Source organism: Trachemys scripta, chromosome 11, assembly GCF_013100865.1.
Source record: "Trachemys scripta elegans isolate TJP31775 chromosome 11, CAS_Tse_1.0, whole genome shotgun sequence".
Lineage (NCBI taxonomy): Eukaryota > Metazoa > Chordata > Testudines > Emydidae > Trachemys > Trachemys scripta.
This window is the reverse complement of record NC_048308.1, coordinates 1451658-1478618: the sequence shown is the minus strand read 5'-3', so window position 1 is coordinate 1478618 and position 26961 is coordinate 1451658. Positions and strand designations below refer to the sequence as shown.

The 26961-nt window shown below is 56.0% G+C and overlaps 2 protein-coding genes across 3 annotated transcripts; one reads left to right on the top strand and one right to left on the bottom strand.

The window, feature by feature from the left end:
• Positions 1–258: 258 nt before the first annotated feature.
• LOC117885159 (keratin, type I cytoskeletal 18-like) lies at positions 259–26961 on the bottom strand. Of its 2 annotated transcripts, none has more exons than XM_034786362.1 (7): positions 26846–26961; positions 5566–5648; positions 3927–4083; positions 3629–3793; positions 3417–3542; positions 1885–2105; positions 259–506 (listed from the first exon to the last, which is right to left on the bottom strand). In XM_034786362.1, exons 1-7 carry the CDS (start codon positions 26930–26932, stop codon positions 485–487), a joined length of 861 nt encoding a protein of 286 aa, XP_034642253.1. In that variant the 5' UTR covers positions 26933–26961; the 3' UTR covers positions 259–484. The 2 variants fall into 2 exon arrangements, with proteins under 2 accessions (XP_034642253.1, XP_034642252.1); XM_034786361.1 differs by lacking the exon at positions 26846–26961 and adding an exon at positions 12316–12775.
• On the top strand, positions 10973–25738 carry LOC117885160 (keratin, type II cytoskeletal 8-like). Its single transcript, XM_034786363.1, has 10 exons — positions 10973–11043; positions 13004–13350; positions 19627–19835; positions 20618–20678; positions 21123–21218; positions 21388–21483; positions 22575–22700; positions 23056–23276; positions 23872–23921; positions 24936–25738. Exons 2-10 carry the CDS (start codon positions 13072–13074, stop codon positions 25091–25093), a joined length of 1296 nt encoding a protein of 431 aa, XP_034642254.1. The 5' UTR covers positions 10973–11043; positions 13004–13071; the 3' UTR covers positions 25094–25738.

Genomic DNA, 26961 nt, shown 5'->3' with positions numbered 1-26961 from the left:
TCTGACAAGGAGGCGTTATCTCCTTCCCCAAAGAGCACGTCCCGCACACAGGCAGCCCCTCTTAGTCCTGACAGCAGCAGAGCCTAATGCCCAGCCGGATCTTCGCTATTTCACTTAACTACTGGCAGGTACCATCTGTGAGCTGCCTCTCCCCCTAGGAGCTTCCAGCTGCTGGCTTCCTTTGTGCCCTTGCCATGTGTGAGCTAAATGGCGCATCCCACACGGGTGTCCGGACAAACCAGAGGTAACGAGCCATTGCAAAGTGCTTGGAAGATCTTTATTCAGCAGTATTCCAATCACAGCAGAGCACAGACCTCTCTAGAAGACAATGCAACCCACACCCCTGGCTTGTTGAATCAGACTGAAAGGAGCTGTAAGTGCAGCAGCGGTAGATCGAGATTTGCCTCTTTACTGAATTACTTCCTCCGATCGCTGCGCAATCACTCTCCCATCCACAATCTCCTGGGTGGTGACCACCACCTTCTTAATGGTCTGCCTCCGGGAGCCTGAGAGAGAAGGGAAAAGGGGTTATTAGACTGGTACCAGACTCCTGCAGCTCCCTTCTGCTCCGATCTGCGCTGCAGAGACGGGGACTCATGCCAGGGAAGTGTTGAAGAGGAAGTGCTGGGGGTGACGTAGGACAGCTGGAGTCACCCAACAACTGCAACCTAGAAGCAAGGCGCTTCAGAGGCTGCAGTGAGCACAAGTCTTGGTGCAGAGACAAGGGGATTAGCTCAGTGCTCTGGGTGAAGGGTGCTACTACTGGACGGACAGAGGGCTGGGAGGCCTTTGTGGAAGCATTAGCTGCTAGCCCAACGGGCCAATGCACCGATGTGCTGCTTCTCAGATGACCGAACTGAGCCAGCCTGCTGCTCCATCTCCCACTGCAGAGTGCCTCCTTTGGGTGCCCTGTCCCCTACCCTGTTTTCTGGAGTGGATGGGCAGTGGTTTTACTCCAAACATGCCAGGCCTGGAACTCTACTTTCGAACAGGACAGAAGACCAAGGCTGAAGGACACGGCCGCATTGGTAGAAAAGGAACAGTAGCAAGATAAGAGGACACAGTTCTGGCACGTTGAGCGTGATCACACAGGAAGCTTGCAAGCAGATTGGTGCCAGGGCAGACCTGTACAGCGAAGAAGGTTGGTCTCCAACTAGCTAGCGCCCCTACGCTAATAGCACCACCTGGGGTCACTTACCCGTGCTGGCTGGATTCAGCAGTTCCTCTCTGCAAACAAAACATGGCAGCGTTTGTGTGATCCCTGTCCCTGGGGGGAGGTGTGATTTGCTTACAGTGGGCACCTCTCCCTGAACAGCCCTGGGCAACTGTAGTGACCCATGGGATTTGCATGTCTTTTGTTACTTCCTCTCTTCATAGCAGCTGTTATAAATACAGTCTCTGCCTGGTAACTAAGGCTTGCAAAGGAACAGCATGGATCCATTACATGGGCTAAAAAACCATGCTCCACCCCCTCCTGCTCTGGGCAACGCCTTTCCACCAGGTGCATGAGGTAGAAAAGGAATCCTGGTCCACTGACGGAGCCCCAGTCTCAGCCAAGGGCACTGGGCTATCTTTTCCTAGCCAAAAGTGCAGGTAAAGAAGCCCTGTCAGTGCAATGCCGGCTGATCAGAGACCACACCCCAGCCAGTGCTGATTTCACCCTGCATCCGGCAAGGAGACCGATAAAGCACGGCACGGGAGCTGACAGGACAAAGCAGTCTGGGATTCGGTCAATCGGCCCTGAACAGGAGGAGGAAGACCCCATATCTGGTGACAGAACAGGAGCAGAGAAACTAGAGTGACTTCCAAGGGTCGGTAGCGCCCCACAGCCAGCGGGAGAGAGGGAGAGCAATGGCTGGAGTGTTCATGGCCCCGTGCGGTTACCTGTCTATCACTCCCTCAATCAGCTGGCTGTATTGACTGATCTCATTCTCCAACTTGCTCTTCACATCCAGCAGGGCCTCGTAGTCCCGGGCCTGCCGCTCCAGGTCCGCCCGGCAGGCGGCCAGCTCCTCCTGCAGCTTGGCGATGACGTGATTGAGGTGCGCCAGCTGGTCGTTGTAGCGGGCTTCTGTGTTCTCCAACGTGTTCTCCAGGGTTTCCACCTGGATAGGAGCAGGGCCCAGAGCAAATTACCTGGCAGCCTGTGTGCCACTTACTGACGGATCTCAATGCAATGGCTAGGCCACGGGGAGCCTGCACCAGCCCATGGATGTGGAACTCTACCACAGGGCAATATGGGACGGGACCAAGGCACCCAACACGTCCTAGGACTTGCACGGCCTGATGTGCAGCTCCACTTGAGCTCCCACCAGTCTGAGGCAGGTGCCCGGTGTCCTTCAGAAGGTGCCTTTTCCTTCCCTTGCCATTAATGCTCCGATCCGACCTAGGCTCACCCCATAATTTGGGCACTTAGTTTACTGGTCTCTCCACAAGCATGTGGGTAGTCAATGCTCTCCGGACTGTTGCATCTGAGCAAGGGACGAGACCAGGATCCCAGCAGTTAGGGGGAAGTCTGGCCCGTAGAGCCTGAGAATGAGAGCCAGCTTTTTTTTTTTTTTTAAATAAAAGCCTCCATCCCCACTGGAGCTGGTATGGGGTGGGCTGCTCGCCCTGTGACGGTGTAGCTGGCATTAGGACCGGCTCACTTGGCGCTTACGGGTTACAGCAGGGTCCCCTTTCCAGGCTAAGGCATGGCTCTTGCTAAGGGGTAGTGGGCCTGTAACCAGAGAGACTGACGCAGCCATCAGTTTCAGCCTGGGCCCGCATGGACTCAGGGGAGAAAATATAATAGGTATCTCCAGTAATTTATTTTTATCTCCTAGAACTGGAAGGGACCTTGAAAGGTCATCAAGTCCAGCCCCCTGCCTTCACTAGCAGGACCAAGTACTGATTTTTGCCCCAGATCCCTAAGTGGCCCCCTCAAGGATTGTATCAGAGGGGTAGCTGTGTTAGTCTGAATCTGTAAAAAGCAACAGAGGGTCCTGTGGCACCTTTGAGACTAACAGAAGTACTGGGAGCATAAGCTTTCGTGGGTAAGAACCTCACTTCTTCAGATGCAAGATCCTCAAGGATTGAACTCACAACCCTGGGTTTAGCAGGCCAGTGCTCAAACCACTGAGCTATCCCTCCACTGAGCCTCCTCCTGGGGCATGTAACTCAGTCCCTCCTCCACCTGGCTCACGGCACAGCTTTACGAGAAGGGCAATAAGAGTGAAAACCTCATGTCCTTCCTAAGGAAAGAGGCTCACTGGGAGAGGGAAGAACCCAGCCCCACCCCGGAGCGGGTCTTGGGTGTTTTTTTCTCCCCATCTCAAACTCCTGCTTCCTCAGACTGCAGGAGGAGACCGTTGCCCTGCCAGGGAAGCAGCACATGCTGCCAGGAACAGAGCTGGGGGAAAGCAGGGTCTCGTCACCATTTTCTGGAGGGTCTGGCGTTCGATCTCCAGGCCCTGAAGCTGCCGACGCAGCTCACTCAGCTCGCTCTTGGCTTCCTCCAGGGCTTGGGTGTTCACGTTAGCTTCCTGGGACAGCGTGTCGAACTATGGGAAAGGAGAGGGACACCATGGTTATGCCCGAGACCGTCATGGCGCGGGGTTGCAGCCGCTCTCCTCGCTTCTCCCCTCACCTTGGCCTTGTACCAGCTCTCGGCATCGTCCCGGTTCTGCTCGGCCACTTTCTCGTACTGCTTCCGGATCTGGGCAATGCTCTCACTCAGCTCCTGCTTCTTTGGGTTGTCCACCTCCACGGTCACGTCCGAGTTAGCGATCAGTGCCCTGAGGGCCTCCGCTTCCTGCAGAGAGGGCAACGGGGTGTTAGCGGCTCCCAGTCCTGCGCTGGTTGCCCCCAAGCGCCGTCACCCCAGTCAAAGCACGGCCAAGCCAGCCACGTTCCCACGCCTCCAGCTGCCCCTGCCCGGCCTTTACCTCCTTGTGGCTCTTGCGCAGGTGAGCGAGTTCCTCCTTGAGCCCCTCCAGCTCCGCCTCCTGCTTCATGCGCAGGAAGTTGGTGTCCTCCATGATCTTGCGCAGCCCCTGGGTGTCCTTCTGCACGCTGTCGCACCCGGCCTGCTCTGCCTCCAGCCTGAGAAGAGGAAGGGGAGAGATCAGACCCTGCCAGAGGGCGGAGGGGCGGATTTCAGGCACATTGCGTTGCAAGCACTGGCTTTTCTGACTGCAGGAAGCTTCCTTGGATCAAGACAAGGACGAGTTAACCCAGCAAGGTGTGAGTAATGCTGGAGCCTGCAGCTTCAGACACGTCCCAATTCCAGGGGGAGGGGCCCAATAGAAATGCAGACAGACCCTTTCAAAGCACTGATGTGACCAGTAGTCTGGAAAACACCAGCCGCCTTAGCGACACATCGGGGAGGGAGCTGCCCCCAGGGCAGGAACCTTCGAACTCGGCAAGGCAAGTTGCTTTGTGAAAGTTCTGGGCATGATGGTTAAAGGCAGCAGGAAGTGGATTTGTCCCACCCTCCAAAAGGGATGGCGAGGGAAGCCACCAAGCCAGCCCCAGGACTAGCCGATCTTACAAAGAAAGGCTTCAGCGTTAAACACGTTCAGTCGTGTGGGGGGAAGGCAGTGAGGAGTGTAGGAAAGGGACAGGGGTCTGGCACCCAGAGAGCCTGAAGCTAGTGGAGGCCGGCGTGGGCAACTTCTCCCAGAATCAGCATCCAGGGCAGACGCTGAGCGCCTGTCCTGCACCTCTGTAACAGGGCGCCCCATCGGGAAGTAGTTCCTCTCTGGCGCACTGCCCCGTTGGAAATACCCTCTAATTCCAGAGGGCAACACTAATTCAGGGGCTTGCTTCTGTTTCCTCCCCCCGTTGAGCTGCTGGTCAAGGGAAACCATGCCCTGAAGTGTCCCGAGCCTCTGTTTGCCGGATGCTGGGAATGGGCGACAGGGGCTGGATCACTTGCTGATTCCCTGGTCTGTTCATTCCCTCTGGGGCACCTGGCATTGGCCACTGTCAGTAGACAGGATACTGGGCTAGATGGACCATTGGTCTGACCCAGTCTGGCTGTTCTTGCGTGTTTGGGAGACCAGCAAGGGAAACCAGGTTCTCCGCCCTGCATTGTAGCAGGAATCCACTCCCACCTTTCTAGACTGACACTGTGCACCTGCCAAGTGGGGCAAGGTGCCCTGGATTCCAGCTTGATGCTAGGAGAGGTGACTGGAAGAAAGAGGGAGGAGTTAGAAGTGGACATGTACTTAACGTTCAACCACATGGAGTTGCTCCAGGGAAGAAATGTGGGGATCAGAATTAAGAGTCAGATTTCAAGGCAGAAGGGAGCGATAACTATCTACTCTGACCTCCCACATCGCACAGGGCAGAGAATTTCACCTAGTAACTTGGGAAGTTGTCCTGTGCATGAGTTTTAATGCTTGGGCAATGCACTTGTTACAGAACCCCAGGGACAGAGCTCAGCTCTGAGAAGTTTGGCCGCAGTAGTGGATTGCTACAGGTTCACAGCCATTGAGTGGGTCTGTCCCCCCAGTTGGGGGGAGCATCCTCTGCTCTACGCACAGCTCAAGCGGCAGTAGCGGGGGGAGTGAGGCGACCTACTTGACCTTGAAGTCATCGGCCGCCAGCCTGGCATTATCGATTTGCAGCAGCAGCTTGGCATTGTCCATGTTGAGATCCTCCACCTGCAAGAGAGGCAAGGGACTTCAGGTGGGGACGCTAAAGCAATACGTATACTTCCCCCACACACACACACCTCTCCACAGAGAGGTCTTACAGCTGAGGAACCCAGCTGCAGAGATGTTAAAGTCCATCACCGCGTATCTATCCCTTAGAGAGACAGGCCCAAGGTAGGATCTTGGGACTTGACCTGCTGTCCTAGCCTCAGCTCTGCAGATTCCCTCTGGGTCATGCGTCACTTAAGGCCAGTTTTACCGAGGTGCTGCTGATGTCAGCGAGAGCTGTAGGAGTTCTGTATCTCTCAAGTCAAGCCCCTAATCTCTGGGCCTGGCTTTCTGCTCGCTCGGGTATGCAGCGATCAATAGAACATGAAGCTCTTTGAAGGGGAACAGCCCCTACCATGGATTAAGGCCAGAAGGGATGATTAGATCCAGTCTGATCAATGCTATGTCTTTATTACTATAAGACTGCCCACTCCCAGACTTCCTCCTTCCCGTGCACATGGTGATCCAGATTCCTATAGGGCAGGCACCTGTCCACCCCATATGCAGTGCTGCCCACAGCTGCAGTGTGCACGGATGCTCGTTGAAAATATCCATTTGAAACCCTGGCCTCCCTCAGGCTGCCCCCGCCCCCTTTCCCGGCAAACCCCGCTCCCACTCCCAGTCACCCTGTCCATCCCCCACATTCCCATCCCTTGCACTCGTCCTCTTCCAGTTCTTCCCCCAACAGCAAGTCTGAGCCACCTGGTCAGGGCCGGCTCCAGGGTTTTGGCCGCCCCAAGCAGCCCAAAAAACAAACAAACAAAAAAGCCGCACTCTGCGGTGTCAATTCAGCGGGAGGTCCTTTGCTCTGAGCCAGAGTGAGGGACTGTCCGCCGAATAGCTGGACGTGCCACCCCTCTCCGGAGTGGCCGCCCCAAGCACCTGCTTGACAAGCTGGAGCCTGGAGCCAGCCCTGCACCTGGTCATCCCCCAGATACAGTAACCTGGTGCTCGTATAACCCCTTGTTATTATCTGCTAAGCACCTCCCAGCCTTGATTTTCACCACTCCTCGAAGGCAGGGCAGGGCTAGTGTCCCCCTTTCAAAGAGGGGGGAATGGGGGCACAGAGATTCCCAAGTCCCAGGGAGTGGAGCAGGGAATTGAGCCCAGGTTGGGAAAACCCCAGGCCTGAACCACTGGGCCGTCCTTCCAACTCCTGCCATTGTGGTCTCTCAGTGAGATGATATTACATGATACACACCCACCCCTGCAGGGCCAATCAGGGGGGGGTCAGGAGAGCCATTGGGCCTGGGCCTCAAATTTAGACACTTGTTAATTTTTTGGCATTTGATAAGTTTCACAACTTGTTTTTATGCACATCCCTATCAGACCAAAATGTGACACTCAGCTCAGCGCTGCAAATTTAAGCAAATAAGAGGTGATTTGGTAAAAGACTTTTTTTTTTGTTAACTGCTGTAGATTGTCATACTAAAGAGTTTAAAATGTTCATAAATAATAAAAATATATTGGTTCTGATGGCACAAGATTAGACCGTGTCATCTTTTATTTTATTATGGCTGGGGGGGCCTCAAAAGCTGGAAGTGGCCCGGGCCTCTCTGGCCCTCTGAGAGGGCCTGCACCCCTGCAGTGCCCTTATCTCAGCCTCGATCCCCTCTTCAGCTTAGCTCCTCCTGAAACAAGTTCAGAGCTGGCAGCTCAAGCGCAGAAGGAACCTGCCAGTGGGTTTCATGTTTCAGAAACTGGCACATTTGCAAAGCAAAACAAGGCGTTTGTTTGCCCCACGGGGCTCTTTGCGCCAGCAGGTTGGGTTACAGCAAAGTCAAGCCAAGGGCAGGTGGCTGCATTGTCGCCGGGGGAGAAGCTGTACTTTGCAGCCCGTGGGGAAGCAGGGCAGGGGGCATCTCTTCCCTGGACCCCACTAGCGTCTAGTCAGATCGCCAAGGCACGTTCCAGGGAGGAGAATTTAACTGGGCCGGAAGATCCAGCTGCTAGCAGCGGCACTTCCGTGGAAGCACCTGAAAACAAGCCGCTTTCTGCTGTCTGGGCTGGGTCCCAGAGCTCCTTCGAATCTAGGGAGGCCATTGAGTCATGGACCTACGCTGCCGTTCCCAGAAGAGTCCTCAACTTCCTTCAGCACCACCTGCCTAGCCCCCCCCTCCCATTCAGACACCTGGCCAGGTTCCCTCTCTTCAGTTGGCATAAGCAGAAGCTGGCCAAGCAAGATACAGCTGCAGCGTTTCACCCAGAAGCAGCTGCATTTCAGGGGTGGGGGAAACGATCCCCGTGTCTTGGGAGCCCCACTGAGAGGGAGGGGCTGTGTCTCCATGGTGCTCATGGCAGGACCAGAGACCCATTGAGGTAGAAGACAGCGCACCCAGTGCAAGATTAGGTCTGTCGGAGGTACCCCCGGCTTCCATACGGCAATGGTTGAGGGGTCTCATGGGAGACAGAACAGAGGTCTCGCTCCCCCTTCCAGGCAGTTCTCTGCTGGCCAAGAGACAGACTTGGAGGGCCTCAAACTCAGCAGCTATAGGAGTGGACTGACTTTGGGGGTGCTGCGCACCCACCTCTCACTGAAGGCAGGAGGTGCTCAGGTCCTCTGGACCGAGACTCAGGGCCACCTCTATTCCAGGGGGAGATTTTCAACCGTGCCCGAGGGACTTTGCCACGCAAGCCACTGGGGCCCACGTGCCTAAGCCTCTCGGGTGCTGTTGAAAATCCTCCCTGGGTGCTTTACTTTGAACACAAGCTTGAACGTTGTGGCCTTTCTGGACCAGTCGTTAGACATTTAAAGCGAGTCAGCCCTGCCCCCTACAGGTGGAAATGATTAGTCTTTTGCCAATAGTTCGCTGGGTTTGGTTTTTTAAAGCCATTTCCGATGGCCCCAGTGCATTCCCTCTAATATTCCTGTCAGAAATAGACTGTTCCTCCTTCCCATTTATAAATGCAGCAGGAAAGGGGCTGGGAGGAGGGGAAGGTCCCTTGCTTCTCTACTGGCCTGGGGCACAAATATTTAAACAAATAACCCAGCCAGCCCAAATTGGATGCTCTTGTATTCCAGCTAGAAGTCTCAGTGAGGGGTGGACTTTACAGACGGTAATATACAGGGATCCTTCACCTATCACCAAAATGCAGCCACTTCTGGGGTGGCACAGTTTGGGACAGGAAAAGGAGAACATTGTGTGCAATGGAAACTGGGGGAGGAGGGGAGAAGCAGAGCTTAGTGGCCAGCATTGCAACTGGTGCTGGACAGCCAGGCTAACAACCTTAGCCTTGTAAGAAGTGCCATGAGATGCTGAGTGCCAAGACTTCTGAAGGAACTCCTGTGAAGTTGCAGAACAAACAGTGGTGTGTAACCTGTCACTTCAATCCGGCTATGGACCAGAGGACAGGCAGATAGCAAATGGAACACCCATTTTTTAAAAAGCCTCCAGAGACGATCCCGGCAATTTCAGGCTGGTTAGCCTAACTTCAGTACTGTAGTAAAGAACAGAATTATCAGACACCGAGATGAACACGATATGGTGGGGAAAAGTCAACACAGCTTTTGTAGAGCGAAATCCCGCTTCATCAAGCTATTGGGATTCTTTGAGGGAGTCAGCAAACATGAATACAGGTGACCCTGTGCATCTAGAGTACTTGGACTTTCAGAAAGCCTTTGACAAGGTCCCTCAAAGGCTCTTAGGCAATGTAAGCAGACGTGGATAAGAGGGAAGGTCCTCTCATGGATCAGTAACTGGTTACAAGATAGGAAACCAAGGGTAGGAATAAATAGTCAGTTTTCACCATGGAAAGAGGTAAATAGTGGTGTCCCCCAGGGGTCTGTACTGGGACCAGTCCTATTCAACATATTCATAAATGATCTGGAAAAAAGGGGTAAAACAGTGAGGTGGCAAAGTTTGCAGATGATACAAAATTAATCCAGATGAAGGTGACCACGCAGAGTTCCAAAGGGCTCTCACAAAACTGGGCCACAAAATGGCAGATGTAATTCAATGTCGATAAATGCAAAGTAATGCACATTGGAAAACATAATCCCAACTATACGTACACAATGATGGGATCTAAATTAGTTACAACTCAAGAAAGAGACCTTGGCGCCATTGTGAATAGTTCTCTGAAAACATCTGTTCAGCGTGCAGCAGCAATCAAAAAAATTAAATGTCATTAGGAAAGGGATAGATCGTAAGATAGAAAGTATCATCGTGCCCCTATATAAATCCATAGTACGCCCACTCCTGTCATAGCACATGCAGTTTGAGTCGCCCCATCTAAAAAAAAAAAAAACAAAATTGGGAAGAGTACGGAAAAGGGCAACAGAAATGATAAGGGGGGTGGAACAGCTTCCGTGTGAGCAGAGATTAAAAAGTCTGGCACTGTTCAGTTTAGGAAAGAGATGACACGGGGGAGCTGATAGAGGTCTACAGAACCATGAATGATGTGGAGAAAGTGAATCAAGAAGTGTTATTTACTCCTTCATTTACCACACAAATCGGGGTCACCCAATGAAATTAATAGGCAGCAGGTTTAAAACAAACAAGGCCAAATGCACAGTCAACCTGTGGAACTCCTTGCCAGGGGATGGTGTGAAGACCAACAGTATAACTGGTTTCAAAAAAGAACTAGAGAAGTTCCTGGAGGACAGGTCCATCAATGGCTGTTAGCCAGGATGGGCAGGGACACAGTCCCATGCTCTGAGTGTCCCTATTTACCTTAACAAAGAAAAGGTTAAGGGATGACTTGGTTACAGTCGATAAATACCTACACGGAGAACCAACATTTAATAATGGGCTCTTGGAGCTAGCAGAGAAAGGAGACGATCCAATGGCTCGAAGCCGAAGCTAGACAAATTCAGGCTGGAAAGAAGGCGTAAATTTGTAACCACGAGGGTAATTAACGATTGGAAAAATTTGCCCAAGGCCCTGGTGGGATTCCAGACTGGCTGCTCTTCCAGAAGAGCTGTTCTAGGAATGACCAGGGGGCAGTTCTCTGGCCTGGGCCATGCAGCGGGACCGTAATGGTCCCTTCTGGCCTTTGAATGTATGTCTATATTCAGGGAAGCAAGAGTCACAGTGACCCTGAATTCAGCTTGATCCCCGGGTCTGCTGAAACCCACAGGGCGTGTCCAGATCCTTCTTCACAGTGTTTGGGCAGATGACGAGATCTGTACAGAGACAGGGAATCCGGATCTAGGCGCCTTTGTTTACTCTCGGAAGGCTAATAATGGAGAGAGAAAAACACACGAACGTTTGGCAGCTTGAGCAGAAGCAACTGTTTAACCAGCAGCCCCAAGAGACTGCCAAAAGCAGGGGGAGGGGGAAGAGAGCCGACTCGAGGCCAGCTAGGCAGTGCTGTGGGGACAGCCGGCCCGGGCAAGCCCAGCTGCACTGAACAGGTATGTTCAGACTCTAGAGGACAAGGGCTTTCGTTTCAGCAGCTCCAGAAGCCCCGCTACTCTCTGCGGGCACTTCATTCTCCTCTCCCCTGCCTGGCTGGTTGAGTTGGAAACAGGAGGGAGTAGCCACCAGGGGATCTGCTGACGACTTTCAAACCTGAAGAGATTCACTGAGCGACAGACAAAGCAGCGGCTGCAGTTCACCGGCGCAAGGGGCTCCTGATAGATCAGCCCCTGAGCTCCCCGTTTTCAAAACAGGGGGCGTCACCTGAGACCTCAAAAGAGGCCTGGTTTTCAGAAGGTGGGTGCTTCGCATAGTCTGAAAGCATCTGGTCTCTTCCAGGCATCCATAGACGAAGGACTCTGACGTCACCACTGAAAATTTAAGCCTAAATACCTAAATAGCCCCCTGACCTTTCACAGCACTGTCGGCAAAGGGCAGCAGGGCCGGAGCGTTAGAGTGGAGAAAGGAAAGAGGATTGAGCTGCACAGAGCTGTATCCTTGCTCAAGGTCCTACATCTTACTGGAGTATGGCTGGCTGTGGCTAGGCCAGGCCTGCAGCCGCCTTAGTAAGGGAATAAATTGTGAGCGCGCAGGGGCAGGACCCTCTTGGTTCTGCGCGTGTTTCCCCAGAACTTGGTAGTGGGGAATAAGAAGCTTTTGGAATTTGGGGTTCCTGCCCCCCATTACATGAGACCTGAAGGGCCAGGTTCCAGCATGCCTCCCTGGTGTTTCTTGCGGATTAGGGCAAACGGAGGTGGCACCAGCAAGGTGGGGCTACAGGGCGTGACACTTCCCCAGAAATTGACACCCAGGTCAGATAAGCTCCCTGCACAAACTGGGTGTGTCTGTCTGTCCCCCCACGGACCGCAGGGGGCCAAGAGGGGGCACGATCTGCGAGTCCGTGACACCTTGCACCCTCAGATCTCTCTTCCCCAGCTCCGGTCTCGCCTTGGCAGGCTAAGGGCCGTCCAGAGGCTCTGGCACCCCGGGGAGGGGGTGAGGCGGCCAGAGGCTCTGGCACCCCGGGGAGGGGGTGAGGCGGCCAGCGCAGACCTGATGGGGGACAAGAAGAAGACGGATGCCGTCTGCCCTGTTTCTACGCTTAAGGAAGGGGTGACTGGGCAGGGGACACAGGGCAGCCCCCTTAGCCCCATTTCACTGGGGACTGCCAGCAGCAGGGCCCTGCCCTGTCCAGGGGATGGGGCAGCAGCATCCCCAGAGCTCCCCCAGGGTCTGGCAGCTCAGGGCCCCCCCCGGCTGGGCCCTACCTGCTTGCGCAGCTCCTCCAGGGGCCGCTCGCAGGCCTCCCAGTCCCGCTGGCCGGCGCCCCCGCGGCGGGCCCGCACCTGGGCGATCTCCTCCTCCAGCGCCCGGTTGGCCGCCTCCAGCCCCCGCACCCGCTGCAGGTAGCCGGCCAGGCGCTCGTTCAGCCCCTGCAGCGCCTCCTGCTGGCTGCCGGCCCACAGCGAGTCCAGGTTGGCGCGCAGGCCGGGCAGCAGCGCCTGCAGGCGGGAGCCCGACACCCGCGGCTCCGAGCCGCCCGCGCCCCCGTACATGCTGCCGGCCGAGAAGCCGGGCCACGGGCGGGGCGAGCCGGCCAGGGAGCCGCTGCGGGACCGGGACATGCTGCGGGCTGCCCGCTCCCGGGCCGCCCCTGCCGCTATTTCTACCTGGGCCGCTGCATTATTCAGGAGCCTCATTTGCATGCACAGGTAGAGGCCGGCCAATGGAAGGCGCCGCTGCAGACCACGCCCCCGCACGGGGGTGGGGGCAAATAGTCAGGCGCCCCCGGCAAGGGGGTGGGGCTATGCTAATGAGGGTGGGGACAGCGATGGGGGGGCTGATGAATGGCCTCAGGTGAGTCCGGTTGGGCGGGGCTAGGCGTATTGCTGGGGGGCGGGGTTATGGTAATTGATGAGCTGGGGCGGGGCTAGGCTAATCTGCCCCTATTTTTAGGTGCTGGCGGCTGCGGGGCTCGAACTCCGCCTGTCTCTTGCCCCGCGCGTCTCTCAGCTCCCGGGGCGATGAGCAGCTACCCGCGCTCCAGGCCGATGAGTTTCAGCAGCCGCTCCCAGGGCTCGCAGCCCAGCTGGGGCTCCCTGTACCGGGCCGGCTCGGGCTTCCAGCCGGGGCTCCGCAGCTCCCCCAGCCTGGGCCGCCTCGGCCCCAGCGGCGTGTCCGGCTCCTTCCTGCTCTCCTCCATGCCCAGCCTGGAGATCGACCCCGCGCTGCACCAGATCCGCAGCGATGAGAAGGAGCAGATCAAAGGACTCAACAACCAGTTCGTCTCCTTCATCGACAAGGTGAGCCGGGGCGGGGCGTGAGGGCCCGCTCCCCCGTGCTCCCACGGGCGCCTCTGGCTCCGTTGCTGCCGCAGGATCTGCCCTGCTGGGGCGGAGGGAAAACAAATCCCAGTGGAAATGTATCCTCCTCCCTGCCCTGGGCATCTAACCCGGTGCCCCTGCCGTGCGCTGTCCCCCTCCCTGGCACCTTTGTGGCGGCATCCTGCAAAGAAGTTGAGCTTTCCCGGCCGATTGCCAGTGAAGCAACCATGACCTGAAAATACGGGGAGGCGGGTGCAGCCAGTCATTTACGATGTGTCCTGTCTACACTGCATTGTAAACTCCGGTTTGAGCCCACTCTGTCCACGCACACGGCTTTCAGCAAGTACTCAGGACCTGGGTCCTACGACCGGGGTGGGGCCCAGCCCTGGTCTGCAGTACGAACAGTTAGCACAGGAGTTGAGAGCCGGAGCCAGCAGTTGTAAATCCGGATTTACAGTGCAGTGTGGACGCTAAAGCATGGACTTGGGAACGCTGAGTCCAGGAGCCCAGGTCTCCTAGATCCCTGCTAGCAATGCCGTGTAGACGTAGCGGTAACTTCTGAATTCCAGTCTCCAGCCAAGTGTCCAATTGTTCATCTGTTGCTTCCCTGCTGAAGTTTTATGAAGGACAAAAAAGTTATTGTTCCACGTGAAGCACCTGGTGGAGGTGAAATCAGGAGGGGAAAGAGATTCTGGGGTAATTAGACTCATCATAAATCTTTCTCCTTCGTCCCCTAGCCGGAGTGGATTGCCTTCATTTAAACTTGTGTGCGTTTGCTGGACGTGAGCTTGTTCCAGTGTTACAGGAATTATGGGCACAATCCGACAGCTCCCATTAACTCCAGTGGGCTCTGGGTCAGGTCCTAGAAAAATATCTTTGCAAAATTAACCGTAATGTTCAGTCACTGGAAATCCCAGTGAATTAGGAGCTGGCTGCATTGTTTGCCAGCCGCCTGCCACACCTCAAAGCTCCGAGTAACCGGATTGCCTCTCAAACAGCGGGGAAGGGAGCTCTGGTGGGAAACATTTCGAATGTCGTCTGCAGTGGTGTAGCCATGTCAGTCCCTGGATGAGTGGGAGAGGTCATATCTTTTATTGGACCAATGTCTGTTGGTGAGAGACAAGATTTCAAGCTTCCCCAGACCAGAAGAAGAGCTCCTTGTAGCTCAAAAGCTTGTCTCGCTCACCAACAGAGGTTGGTCCAATGAAAGATCTCACCTCCCCCACCTTCTCTCGAATATTTCTAATGGCAGAATCCCCTTATCTGAGTTGCACCTAAAAATGAAAACCCCTTCCCATGTAGGCCCGGCCTCAGTCTTCTCCTTGGCTTTCCACATGTGATTTGAGAGACATGACACCTGGAGCCCTATCACAGCCTGAAACCACAACTGGAATCTGCCAGTTCAGCTGGGTAGCCCATGGATAAACTCCTTCATTCAAGCTCCTGCCTTTGCCAAACGCCCTGTGTGACCTTGGGTGATCGGCTCCGCCTCTCTGTAGAATGCTGTCAAGGTGATTTACCTGTCGCTCGGGGAGGGGGAGGTGACGCAGAGCTCACCACAATACACGGCGACCCTCAGGTGGATGGAGCTAGTGAGATGCAAATGACAGCCCATCCTGTAGTTGGAACCACACAGATGGCCATCTGTACCTGTGCACGGCCCTATGGGATTCTGCGTGGGCACAGCTGTCCCCCACACGGGGCCGTCTGCAGGATCATGGCCACCATTGTTATGGTATATGCAAATCAGCAAATGTGATGACAAACTAGCATTCTCTCTAGAATTCCACTTGCTGTCCTGGGGCTGTGTTCAGGGCTGTGTTAACCTGGGACGTAACTGACTTCTCCAGTCAGCAAAACTGCACGTGAATGGGCAGATTCCGAGTTACTGACTCGTGACCTTGACCTTTCCCTAATACAGGTGAGCATCAGCTACGCAAACACACACACACACACACACACACTTGAATCTAACTCACAGGTTGGATGCGCAGCCTCTGAGTTGATGCCCTTGTTTTCCTAATGAAGCTGTTCAAAGATAATCCACCCAGGGGGAAGTTTGTGTTTCTTAATAATAGCATGAACTTTGTCTGGCCACCTGGTGTCTCTGCTGCTCTGATGAATTTGACACTTTTTTCAATTGCTGCTTCCTGGTGGATGAAGCACCTGGAAGGGTTTTGAAAAGAATCTGTTCTGGTTTTTCACCTTAGCAATTTGGCTGCTGTCTAAGGTACCATGCTGCACTAGCTCGTGAAATAGCGACACCACACAAGCCGAGAGTGAACGCCGAGCCACTGGGAGGGGCCTTTTTTAGTCTGACCCTCAGACCATTTGAAAACTCCGGCTTTTCTGGTTGATGCTTATTTCACTCCAGTGGCTAGCAAACATGTTCGAGAAAGAAAGTCTTAGTTAAAGAGTGACGACATCCCACAGATCCTCCAGCAAAACCAGGGAAGAGCAGATTTGACCTTTCCGATGGTCCAAAGATCAAAAACAAGCAGGGGGAGAGGGGAATCTTCTCCAAATAAAACAATTTTTTGGTCAATCCAGCATAAAGAAATGCAAGAGGCACCAAGCCTGGGTTTTAAGACCTCCTGTGAGCTCCCGTATGCCTTAGTGTAGCTTAAAAAATAATAAGGACGTTGCCACTGAATGCAAAACGGGTGGTTTTGAGACATTCTCAGCCTTGGGTCTCTGCAACTCATGTTCCCACACAGCATCAATAATAAACCCCCCACTGACTCTGAGACTCTGGTTCATGTCAGCCACTCCAAAGGCTTGATAACAATGACCAAGCTGGCAGAGCACCTGACCTGAGCCGGGCAGGAAAGGGGTGAGCCCATAGGTGCTGGAACTTGGGGTGCTGCTGCACCCCCTGACTTGAAGTGGTTTCCATTCTCTGCAGGGTTGACAGTTTGGTTCAATGGCTCTGAGCACCCCCACGATACAAACTGTTCCAGCGCCCCTGGGGGAACCATGGCTGGCTGTGACAAAGCCACATGTTCTGTGGAGCAGAAGCTAATGCAGCCACTTGATCCCTTCGTGTGGCAGAGAACAAAAGACTCTTAATTCCTCTTATTCCGCAAGCTACATGCAAATAAGAATTTCCGCAAGGAACAGCACGGCTGTGAGTAAGCCCTGATCATCTGAAACACACCCTGCTGGGGATGGGATGGCCCTGCTGATGGGGTACAGAGTCTAAATCACCCCTCAAATCCAGCCCACGCCTGCAGGTCATTCCCATCTCGCAGCTGGGTGGTGGCCCATATGAAATCCGTTGGTGGGGCTCAGTCCGGGTCTCATCAGACGAATATCCACATCCCAGACACTGTAGTAATGGAGCAGCGTGGCAGGGCCTATCTCTAGAATAAATAGATCTGCAAATCCTGCAGGAGCTGGAAACCCTCTGGGACTGTTTCCTACCAGAGCGCGGGGAAGGTAGAAGGAGCCCCAGCCACGTCCATGCACTTGTTTTTGTCAGTAACTTTATGGTTTTCCTCTCCAAATCCTGCATCTTGGCAGGGGGTTAGACCAGACGACCCTTACAGTCCCTCCTAACCTTCTGGTTCTGTGGTTGGCCCGTTCTGGCCAACATTTGTGCTTGTCTATCCCTCCCACCCTGGCCTCTATCTGCTGGACTGGCAAGGACTACCTAGCAGCCGTTCCTTTTCTGGACACCTGAAGGCTTCTAGATTTCACACTCCATCATTCCACTGTCAGTGCCAGATCCAGTGGGAGGAGCTGGGGGTGTCTGTGGTGAGGGACAAATCCCCTGGAGCCTACTAACTGGCTCACAGGCCAAATGCCCTCCCAGCTGCGCTGTGCCCGGGAGGGACCCAGATGCTGATTAGGTTCATTCTTGCCTGTGACCTAGAAGATGGCTAAACCTTAGGGCTGCAAGGTGGAGATCTCCTGTAGAGTCCTGTATCACTCCCTTCCTTGGGACTAAAAGAACAGGAGGACTTGTGGCACCTTAGAGACTAACAAATTTAATGTAGCCTAAGCTTTCGTGGGCTACAGCCCACTTCTTCGGCTGCATGTAGTGGAAAATACAGAAGGAAGATGTGTGTGTATATACACGGGGAACATGAAACAATAGGTGTTACCATACACACTATAAGGAGAGTGATCAGTTAAGGTGAGCTGTGGTCAGCAGGAGAGAAAAATAACTGTTTGTAGTGGTAATGAAAATGGCCCATTTCCAGCACTTGACAAGGCGATATAAGGAACTCGGGGCGGGCGGAGCAGGGGCGGGGGGGGGGGGGGGGGGAAGCATGGGGAAATAGTTTTATTTTGTGTAATGGCCCATCCACTCCCAGTCTTTATTGAAACCTAGTTTAATGGTGTCCAGTTTGCAAATTAATTCCAATTCTGCAGTCTCTCGTTGGAGTCTGTTTTTGAAGTTTTTTTGTTGTAATATTGCAACTTTTAGGTCTGTAATCGAATGACCAGGGAGGTTGAAGTGTTCTCCGCCTGGTTTTTGAATGTTATAATTCCTGACGTCAGATTTGTGTCCATTTATTCTTTTGCGTCGAGACTGTCTGGTTTGGCCAATGTACAGGGCAGAGGGGCATTGCTGGCACAGGATGGTATATATCACATTGGTAGATGTGCAAGTGAACGAGCCCCGATACTGTGGCTGATGTGATTAGGTCCTATGATGGTGTCTCCTGAATAGATATGAGGACAGAGTTAGCTTTGTTGCAGGGATAGGTTCCTGGGTTAGTGTTTTTGTTGTGTGGGGTGTGGTTGCTGGTGAGTATTTGCTTCAGGTTGGGGGGCTGTTTGTAAGCGAGGACTTGCCTGTCTTCCAAGGTCTGTGAGTGAGGGATCATCCTTCAGGATAGGTTGTAGATCCTTGATGATGTGCTGGAGAGGTTTTAGTTGGGGGCTGAAGGTGTCAGCGAGTGGCGTTCTGTTACTTTCTTTGTTGGGCCTGTCCTGGAGTAGGTGATTTCTGGGTACCCTTCTGGCTCTGTCAGTCTGTTTCTTCACTTCAGCAGGTGGGTACTGTAGTTTTAAGAACGCTTGATAGAGATCTTGTAGGTGTTTGGGACAGGCACCTGGTTGCTAGAGAGAGTTGCCTTTTTAGGTTGTTCCCTCTTATCCACAGACGGATCACAGTTTTGTTCTGTATTGGTACAGCACAATGCCCCACGACTGGGCTGCTACACGTTGCAGTAATCCAAATAATAATGACTTCCCTTGCATTCACCCCTCTCACCCGCTGGTAGGATGTATGCACCGGCTTTCAGCCTTCTTTATGCTCTCTTGGAAAAGGAGACACTGCATCGCCCCCTTGTGGTGGAACTGGGATCTCTGGGGTCCGATCCCTGAGTACCCAAAGGTGGCTGGCTAATCGATAGAGCTGTCAAAAAGTTTTGACTTTTTGATGTTACTTTTTGTTCAGAATCAGAAGGGAAATTCAGAGGCTGAAAAATGTTGCAAACCCCCAAAATGTGGCACAGTTTCAGATCAGCAATGTGGAAACCGAAAACATCGCCGTGTTTTGATCCAAACGACACGTTTGGAAGCATGGAGCGGGAGCGGGCTCCCTTTGAAATGGCCGTTTGAAATGTGCTTGTTTCAATCCCTTCGCTTGATCTGAAAATAAAAAACCTTGTCAAAAACCGGCATTTCCCCGCGGGAAAAGTTGCTTTTTGATGAAACCGCATTTTCCGATGGGAGAATTTTTTTGGTGGCAAAACTTCAGCCAGCCCTACTAAGTGACAACTGTCCTATGGTTCTAGATGGAACGCCTTTCAACCTGCCAGCTCTGTGCATGCGGCCAGCATGTGGTCATGCCACACAGCTCACTAGTGCTGGTTTTCCAAATGTTCTGCCTCAGGAATGAGTTTGTGGCCGTTCTCTGGCCTGGGTTAGACAGGAGGTCAGCCCAGATGATCACAATGGTCCCTGCTGGCCTTGGAATCCAGGAGGGGGAGGGGAAACGTGGGCCAAGGGGGAGCACTGTCTCTCGTGGATCTGCCTGGGCAGAGAGGGCAGAACCAACCTGGGCCGGGATTCACACCTCTTGGGTTCCAGGGAGCGTGGGGATTTTACACCTGCTGCTTCGCCCTCTGCAGCCATCTGCTTCTGTGCATCCCCCTGGTGCACTGATCCTCGCTAGACATTTCTGAGGGACCTGCCCTGAGCCCCCAGAGGGGGACGGTCTTACTGCACAGCTGCCTGCCTGGGCGACCCTGATGGGCGGAGCGAAGCGCAGGGCCCAGTACCACTTGTTCTCGCCTCCAGGTGCGTAACCTCGAGCAGCAGAACAAAGTGCTGGAGACACAGCTGAAGCTGCTGAAGGACAAGGACCAATACAAGTCCAACCTGGGGCAGATCATGGCGCGCTCCAGCCAGAACCTGAAGCAGCAGATCGAGACGCTGAGCCAGGACAAAGGCAAGCTAGGGACGGAGCTGGACCACATGCAGGCGTTGCTGGAGGAGCTGAAGGGCAGGTACGTGGGTCCGGCGCAGGTGGCCCCATACGGCAGCGAAGCCGAGTGAGCTCCAGGAGGGAGGAAACCATGAAAGGTGGGGTGGGAACCGAGGAGACGAAAGGCCCCGTCAGTGAGATCCGTTGGACCCATCACCCAGGACATGGGTGCTGGACAGGAAACAGCCCTGTTCTTGTGGGGCAGGGGTCTTGTCTTCTGCCCTGGCTGGGATCAGCTGCCATCTGAGCCTGGAGCTTCCTTCCCAGGGAGGAGCCCAGAAATCAGGGGCCCAGCCCATAGGAGTCGTGCCCCGTGAGCAAGCCCAGTCTGGCATTTATTGACGCTTCTCCCTGAGGCCTGCCTGCTGCAGGGCAAAGACCCCCCCCCCCAACCCCAGATAAACTGTGGAGGATCCCAGCAATTTCTCCTCCTAAGTCCCCCCCCCTCAAGAAACTCCACATCTCCTCCACCTCCCCGAGGCTGCTGTGTAGACTGGATGGGGCTCTCCACGCTGGCCAGCGTGGCTGCTGAGCCATCTCCAGTAGGGGGTGCTAGGGAGCTGACTCAGGGCTCCTCTCCCAGTGCCTCACCTGCCCCCTACACCCCGATCTCTGTGCCCCGCAGCCAGGGGACGTGAGACACGCCCAGGATTCGAACCCAGAGCCCGTTCCTTGTTGCTCTCTGGCTTGGAGTCCGAGCATCCGTCCCCATACTCCCGTGGGACGGGGTCCCGGCTCGCTACGCTAAGGCCCCGTGGTTGTTGCTGCACTGCCTGGCTCCCTGCACGTCCCCTCTCTCCCCAGGTACGAGGACGAGATCCATCGGCGGAACCAGCTGGAGAACGAATTTGTCGTGACGAAGAAGGTGAGAAACCTCCACCCTTCCTCCCGGGGACATCTCTGCCCAGCTAGTCTCTGCTTTACCCATACAACCCAGCAGGTCACACCCTGCCCTCTGGGGTCCAGCTCCCCTCCCGGACGTGGGCACATGCCAAAGCAGGATCAGATGCGAGGGTGCTGTGTGGCTGGAGGAGACATTCATCTTCCACTGGGAAGAGGCACCAGAGATGGATGGAAGGGATTTGGGCTGAAGACCCACAGGGCATTTGGGAGGGGAAATCAAGGGAGAACCCAGGTGTCCTGGCCAACATCCCCCTCACCCCCTTGCCCCACAGAGCAGAATGGCTGCAGTGGCTGGCTGCCCGGGACCCACACTGCTGGGGTCTGACCCCAGGGTGCACTGGGGCCTGACAGGAGCTCCTCTGCCCCACACGGCGGTGCCCTGACAGCATCTCTCCTGTGCCTGCAGGATCTCGACGACATGTATCTGCAGAAGGTGGATATCGAATCGAAGCTGGAGAGTATCATGGACGAAATCAACTACCTCAAGCAGCTGTATGACGAGGTGGGCGCCGGCCCATGGGGGGCTCCAGAGGCTCTGTTTGCAGGCGGTCCCGCCTGGGGAGCGTTGGGGTGCTGCTGGCTGGGGGAGTCCATGCAAAATGCAGCGAAAGAGGAATCTGGATTCTGCTCTGTCTCAAACCCCCCCTCCCCAAATTTCTTCCCTCCCCCAGGGGATCCGGGAGCTGCAGTCCCAGATCCAGAACACACAGGTGACGGTGGAGATGGATAACAGCCGGGAGCTGGAGATGAAGCAGGTCATAGANCACGCTTCCTTGTTCTAGCACGCTGCTTGCACACCCATCCCCATGCGGGCCAGCTTTCCTTCTGCACCTGCCTGTTCCCCACGCGTTCGGAACTCGCCTGCATGTCCCGGAGCTTGCCTCCCACCAGCTGATCCAGCCAGGCCCTCCCCACCCCACCCCCAGTGAGACTTGCACAAGTCCACGTGCACGGTGAGCTTGCTGATGGCGATAGTGAACATGGACCTCGTGAGTGCACAAGCAAACTCTGTGCACGCGCCTCTGGGCTTGCAGACAGGCCTGTGATATTCTCCAGACATGGCTCCCAAAGTGTACATAGACAAATGAGCACCGAGACATCCCTCCCGCCCCCCCAGGGATCAGTGAACCCCCCCATTCCCTGGGTCAGAGGCAGATTACAATTTTGTGGGGCGCTGGGCCAGATGAATTGGGGGGGGTCCTCCTCTCCTGTGCTCCTGCTGGGGAGAGGGGTTGGGGCATGGGAGTTCCCCCGCTCCCTGCAGGAGCACTGGGAGGGTGGGTAGAGTGGGTCAGGGTGTAGGGGTGTCCATTTTTTCAGGGCCCCCCAATTGGCTGGGGCCCCTGAGCAGGGGCCCCGCTGGCCCAGTGGCTAATCCGCCACTGCCCCGCGTGTGCAAGCCCAGCTGGGCGAGGGAAGCAGCAGCCACATGGAGACAGATGGGACCCAAGTGCTGACTCGTCAGCCAGGACTGGTCCAGCCAGGGCCCCCCAGCGAGTTGGTGAAGGCTCGTGTGTCCTCCAGGCAGCAAGAGCTCCCAGCAGGGGTTGTGGGTTCACGTCCCCCAACCAGGGGTTGGACTATTCCCGCCATCTCCCTGGTGGAGCAGGACGCTGGCTGGGCCCTGCTCACAAAGACACGGGGATAAATGTCCCAGCCCCACGCGATGGACGAGCTCCCAGGGGAACGGCCGCTGGGAACAGCCCTGTGCTGGCCTGGTGGATGGGATCAAAGGGTCTGTCCCAGCTCTGCCCTCGGGCTCCCTGCCGGCACCTCTCTAGGGCAGGCGAGGGGCTCTGGGACCGAGACGACTGAGGCGAGGCCTTGGCAACCCCTCCCTCTCCCCCTCGCCCCCCAGTTCGATGACATGGCGACCCAGGCCCGGAAGCACAACGACGAGATGAAAAGCATCAAGAATGAGATCGCGGAGCTGAACCGCTACGCCCAGAGGATCAATGCTGACATCGAGGCCCTGAAGAACCAGGTGAGCCCCACCTTGTGCAGCCTGCCTCCCGGACAGGGGGCTCGGTGTGGGGCAGGGACATGCTCCCTTCCCAGGGACCCCCTCCTGCAACTCGGCCCGTGCCAGCCGGCTTCTCTGCTGAGGCCAGAGACTGCTGGGGGGGAGCCGTGTTCTCTTTTCCCCCCCGCCCCGGGGGGAAAGTCCTGGTAACCCCCTGTCTTGGTTCCCAAGGCTGCTTCTGGGGAGGGCTATGGGACCAGGTGCAAAGGATTCTGGGGGAGCAGTGGCTGGTGCAATCACCCCCTCCCTTCGACGGGCAGGCCAGAACACGCCCCCCCCCCCCCCCAGGTGACCTTGTTTCTGCCCCCGGCGCTAGCGAGCCAACCTGGAGAGCGCCATCGCGCTGGCGGAGGAGCAGGGCGAGCAGGCCGTGCGCCGCGCCAAGGACACGGTGCAGGAGCTGGAGGATGCGCTGAAGGGGGCCAAGCAGGACATGGCGCGGAAGGTGCGCGAGTACCAGGAGCTGATGAACATCAAGCTGGCCCTGGATATGGAGATCGCCACCTACCGCAAGCTGCTGGAGGGCGAGGAGAACCGGTGAGCGCTCCCCGGGGGCGGGGCGGGGGGACCCGGCTTGGGTTACCTGGGGAGCTTGGCAAACCCCCCGGTTGCTCACAGCCGGGCATGGCTGGCCCAGGGCTGGGATAGCAAGGGGGGCTGCGGGTCAGGATTGAGGGGCACCTGCACAGGTATGGGGGGGACAGACCCAGGGCTAGAATCATGGGGTGCGTTGCTAGAAGCCACCCGGGACGCTGGTAAACTCCGTTGGAAGAGGCTAGCGGGAGGCTGCCTGGACAGGCTACAGCAAGGGGGGGCTCTGTGCCGGAGTGGGGAGGGCGTCTTCATCCTCAGGTTTTGGCTCACTAAGCTCAGGCAGCATGACCTAATGGGATGAGCTCCCTGCCGTGTGGGACCCTGGGAAAGTCACTGGCCGCCCTGCCCCATCTTCCCCCACCTCGCTAGTCCCATGAGCGCTTCTCACCCCTCTGTGCGGCAAGGGCCCCCTGAGCCGGCGACGGCAGGGCAGGTCTCTGCCAGGTCTCCAGTGGGCAAGAACCCACCCGACCCCTCCTGCCACCCCCGTAACGTGCTCCTCTTGACGGCGCTCCCGTGTCTGATTTCTCTCTCCCAGGATGATTGGCCAAGGCCCGAACCTGCATAGCAGCGCCATGGACAAACGGGGTGAGTCTCTTCCCCTGGTGTGTCTGGCCTCGGTGCCTGGGGGCGAGGGCAGCCCAGTCCTGCATGCGCCCCACTGCCTCTGCAGCCCAAGGCAGCATGCCAGGGTTTCCCTACCTGCCGGAGCAGTCAGCCCCACTTCTGGTGTATGGGCCGGGGCTCTCCGCCTCCCAGCTGCCTGCCTGTGCCCTACCCACAGAGGAGTGGGGTCCCCGGACAGCACCCCCCTTGCCCGTGTGGGTTAGACCCTGGGCGATGGAATGGTGCCCCAGGGCCCGGACTTGGGGAGCCAGTGACGGTGCCCTAGGGACCGCGGGTGAACTGGGCCAGTGTCTTGTGCAATGGGGGGATGTGGCTGTGACCCCCGGCGGGATCGCAGGGGTCCCAGCTCAGCTGCAGGGCGGGCGTCTCCAAAATGCGACGAGCGGGGCCCTCGGGTCGCTGCAGGTTAGATCCGTGTGGGCAGGGCCTGATGGCTTTGAACAGGCCGGCGCCCAGGTGCCCTGCAGCTGAGAACGGGGGCGGGAAGCACCAGCCGCTATCCCTTGAGTTAGGAGCTGGCGGGCGGGAGGAACTGTTTCATAGGTGCCTGATCTCCCTAGCTGGGCCTCAGGAGAGGGCTGTCGCCGAGACCAGCCGCTCGACAGAGCTGATGACACACGAACAGCCCGATCCCGTGAGGCTCCTTCCATGGCCTGGGCTCTGGGTCTGCCCCTGAGCTGGTTCCAAGCCCGTCACGCGCACCAGGGTATCTCTGTATGTAAATAGATGTAAATCACAGACCTAATGCAAATTAGCCGCTGTCAGTCCGAGTGAGGGCAGGACCGTGCTTCCCCGTTGATTTGCATGCGTAAATCCTTGCCTCTGATTGGCCAGCCAATCCCAGCTTGCCCACCTCTCATTTGCTTAATCGCTTTGGGAACCAATCAAGAGCCTCTTCGTAAAACCGAACCCTCTCTGATTTCTCGATTAGATTTCTAAACCCACCCCCACCCCCTTCCTGACTTGCTTACGCAGCTGGACTCCTGCCTTCCCGAGTGGCACTCCCCTCCCCGGGCAGGGCTGCCACGCTGCCCGGGCCAGCCTCCTCGCCCAAGAGGCCGATCCTGATCAAGACCGTCGAGACCAAGGATGGGAAGGTCCTCTCGGAGTCCAGCCACTTCTCGGAAAACTAGCCCAGGCACGAGTTGCAGGAGATGGATTTCAAGCTGCGTAACGTCCTGACTGCGGCCCAGTTCTACTCTGTGTCACTGAGGGTAGAACTGGGCCAGGAGATTGTAAGCTCCACGGGGCAGGGACCTGGTCCCACGATGCATTTGCAAAGCGTTCTGCACATCCAGGGTGCTAGGGAACCCACAAAGCTGTTGGTGTTTGCTGGCAGGCTCCGGGAGTCTCTGACTAACACCCTACCCTCATTAGCAGGCAGGGAGCTGGCAAAACAAGGGTTAAATGGGTGCTGGCTTGCTGACCAGCTGGTTCGTTAATTCACTTAATGTAAGGGTGGTGGGAACAGCCAGGGTCCTGGCCGGGAAGTGGGACAGGCAGGCCTCCCGAAGGGATTTTAGCAAGACTCTATCCTAATGAATCCGACTCAGGCAGGGGACTAGCTCTGAGCTACCATTGCAGATCCTAGGACCGGTCGGCTGCTTCCTTTGGAGATTTTATCGTGCGGGGGCCAAGAGGGCAAATTCTGCAACTGCCAGGGCTGGGCAAGCAGCAGCCACTTACCCTTTGACTAAGGAATAACTCTGGTCTAGGCTGGCACCCAGTGGGTCCTCCCCATTCCAGATTGTTAATGCATTGAAACCTGGCTCCAGGGCTGGGCAAAAATGGCTTGCAGGGGGCCAGACGCTGCGGGGATGGGTGTGCGAAGAGAAGCTGAACTGAACAGACTAAGCGAGGTGGTCTAGGAAATATGATGCACATTGTCCTCAGTCCAGGAGGGCCTATGCTAGAGCCGTGGTTCCCTGCGGGGCCGCGAGCAGGTTTCAGAGGGGTTGCCAAGCAGGGCCGGCGTTAGACTTGCAGGGGCCCAGAGGAGACAGCTGAAACCCCACTGCCTGGGGCCCTGAGTCCTGCCACCCAGGGCTGAAGCCGAAGCCTGAGCAACTTAGCTGCATGGGGGGCCCTATGGTGTGGGGCACCGGGCAGGTGCCCTGCTTGCTAACCCCTACCGCCGGCCCTGGCTTTTATAGGCAGACACCCAGTTGCTGTGGCACAGGGGGACCGGCGAGTTTTAATAGCAGGTTGAGGGGGCTCAGAAAGACAAACGTTGAGACCCCCTGGGCTAGAGTCATCTCTTAGGCTAGAAGGATGCTTAAGGCGGGAGGCCTCCTGCATGGCTTTTATTGTTCAGTTCGTAGACAAATCTCTGCTTCTCTCTGTGTGTCAATTCCCCACGCGTTCCAGGGGTGTGGGGAGCGGGGGGGCTCCACCACCCCGGTGGGGGGGTCACATAATCTCCCTGCCCCATGGAGTTTACACTCTTCATCAGGCACCCCTGATACTTTGCCCACTTGAATATGCGCCACGGCTCTCGACCATCTCCCTGCCTGTGTGTACATGTAATTTTGACCCCCGGTGCTCCTGGCGGGCTCAGCTCCCTGGAAAGAAGGGAGCTGGTAAAGAGGCAGTTGTGAGCGGTTGTGTTCTGTAGCGTCTCTCAGTCAACGTCCAGCTGCCCGCGGGGGTGTTAGTCAGGATTCCCTGTGCTAGCCAGCCTCTCCTCTTGAGCGCGCCCAAATAAGGGGAGAACGAAACGGCTGAAAAGCGACCAGAATAAAAATGCTCTTTGCCCCGTTTCTGCCTTTAGTCATTGCTCAGGAATGTCTGTACAAAGAGGGCAGCAAGTGGAAATTCCTGCCTTTTCCCTCTTCCTTACCCATCAGTTCACCTGCTTCCCGTCAGTGCAGTGCACCCCTACTCACCAGCATCCCCGCAACCATGCAGCCAGCCAGCAGCTGTGAGTTGTCAGTGTGCACCCGAAACTCAGGATCCTTGCTGGCTCGCGGCATCTTCCTCGAGCAGCAGGCAGTTATGATTG

Bases quoted from the DNA above. Each gene is read 5' to 3' on its own strand.
- LOC117885159 (XM_034786361.1), bottom strand. From the start codon at position 12,753: ATGCAAATGAGGCTCCTGAATAATGCAGCGGCCCAGGTAGAAATAGCG. The intron at 4,084-5,565 runs GTAGGTCGCCTC...TCCTCTTCTCAG, and splicing joins GCCGATGACTTCAAGGTCAA to GCTGGAGGCAGAGCAGGCCG. The intron at 507-1,884 runs GTAACCGCACGG...CTTCTCTCTCAG, and splicing joins ATTGAGGGAGTGATAGACAG to GCTCCCGGAGGCAGACCATT.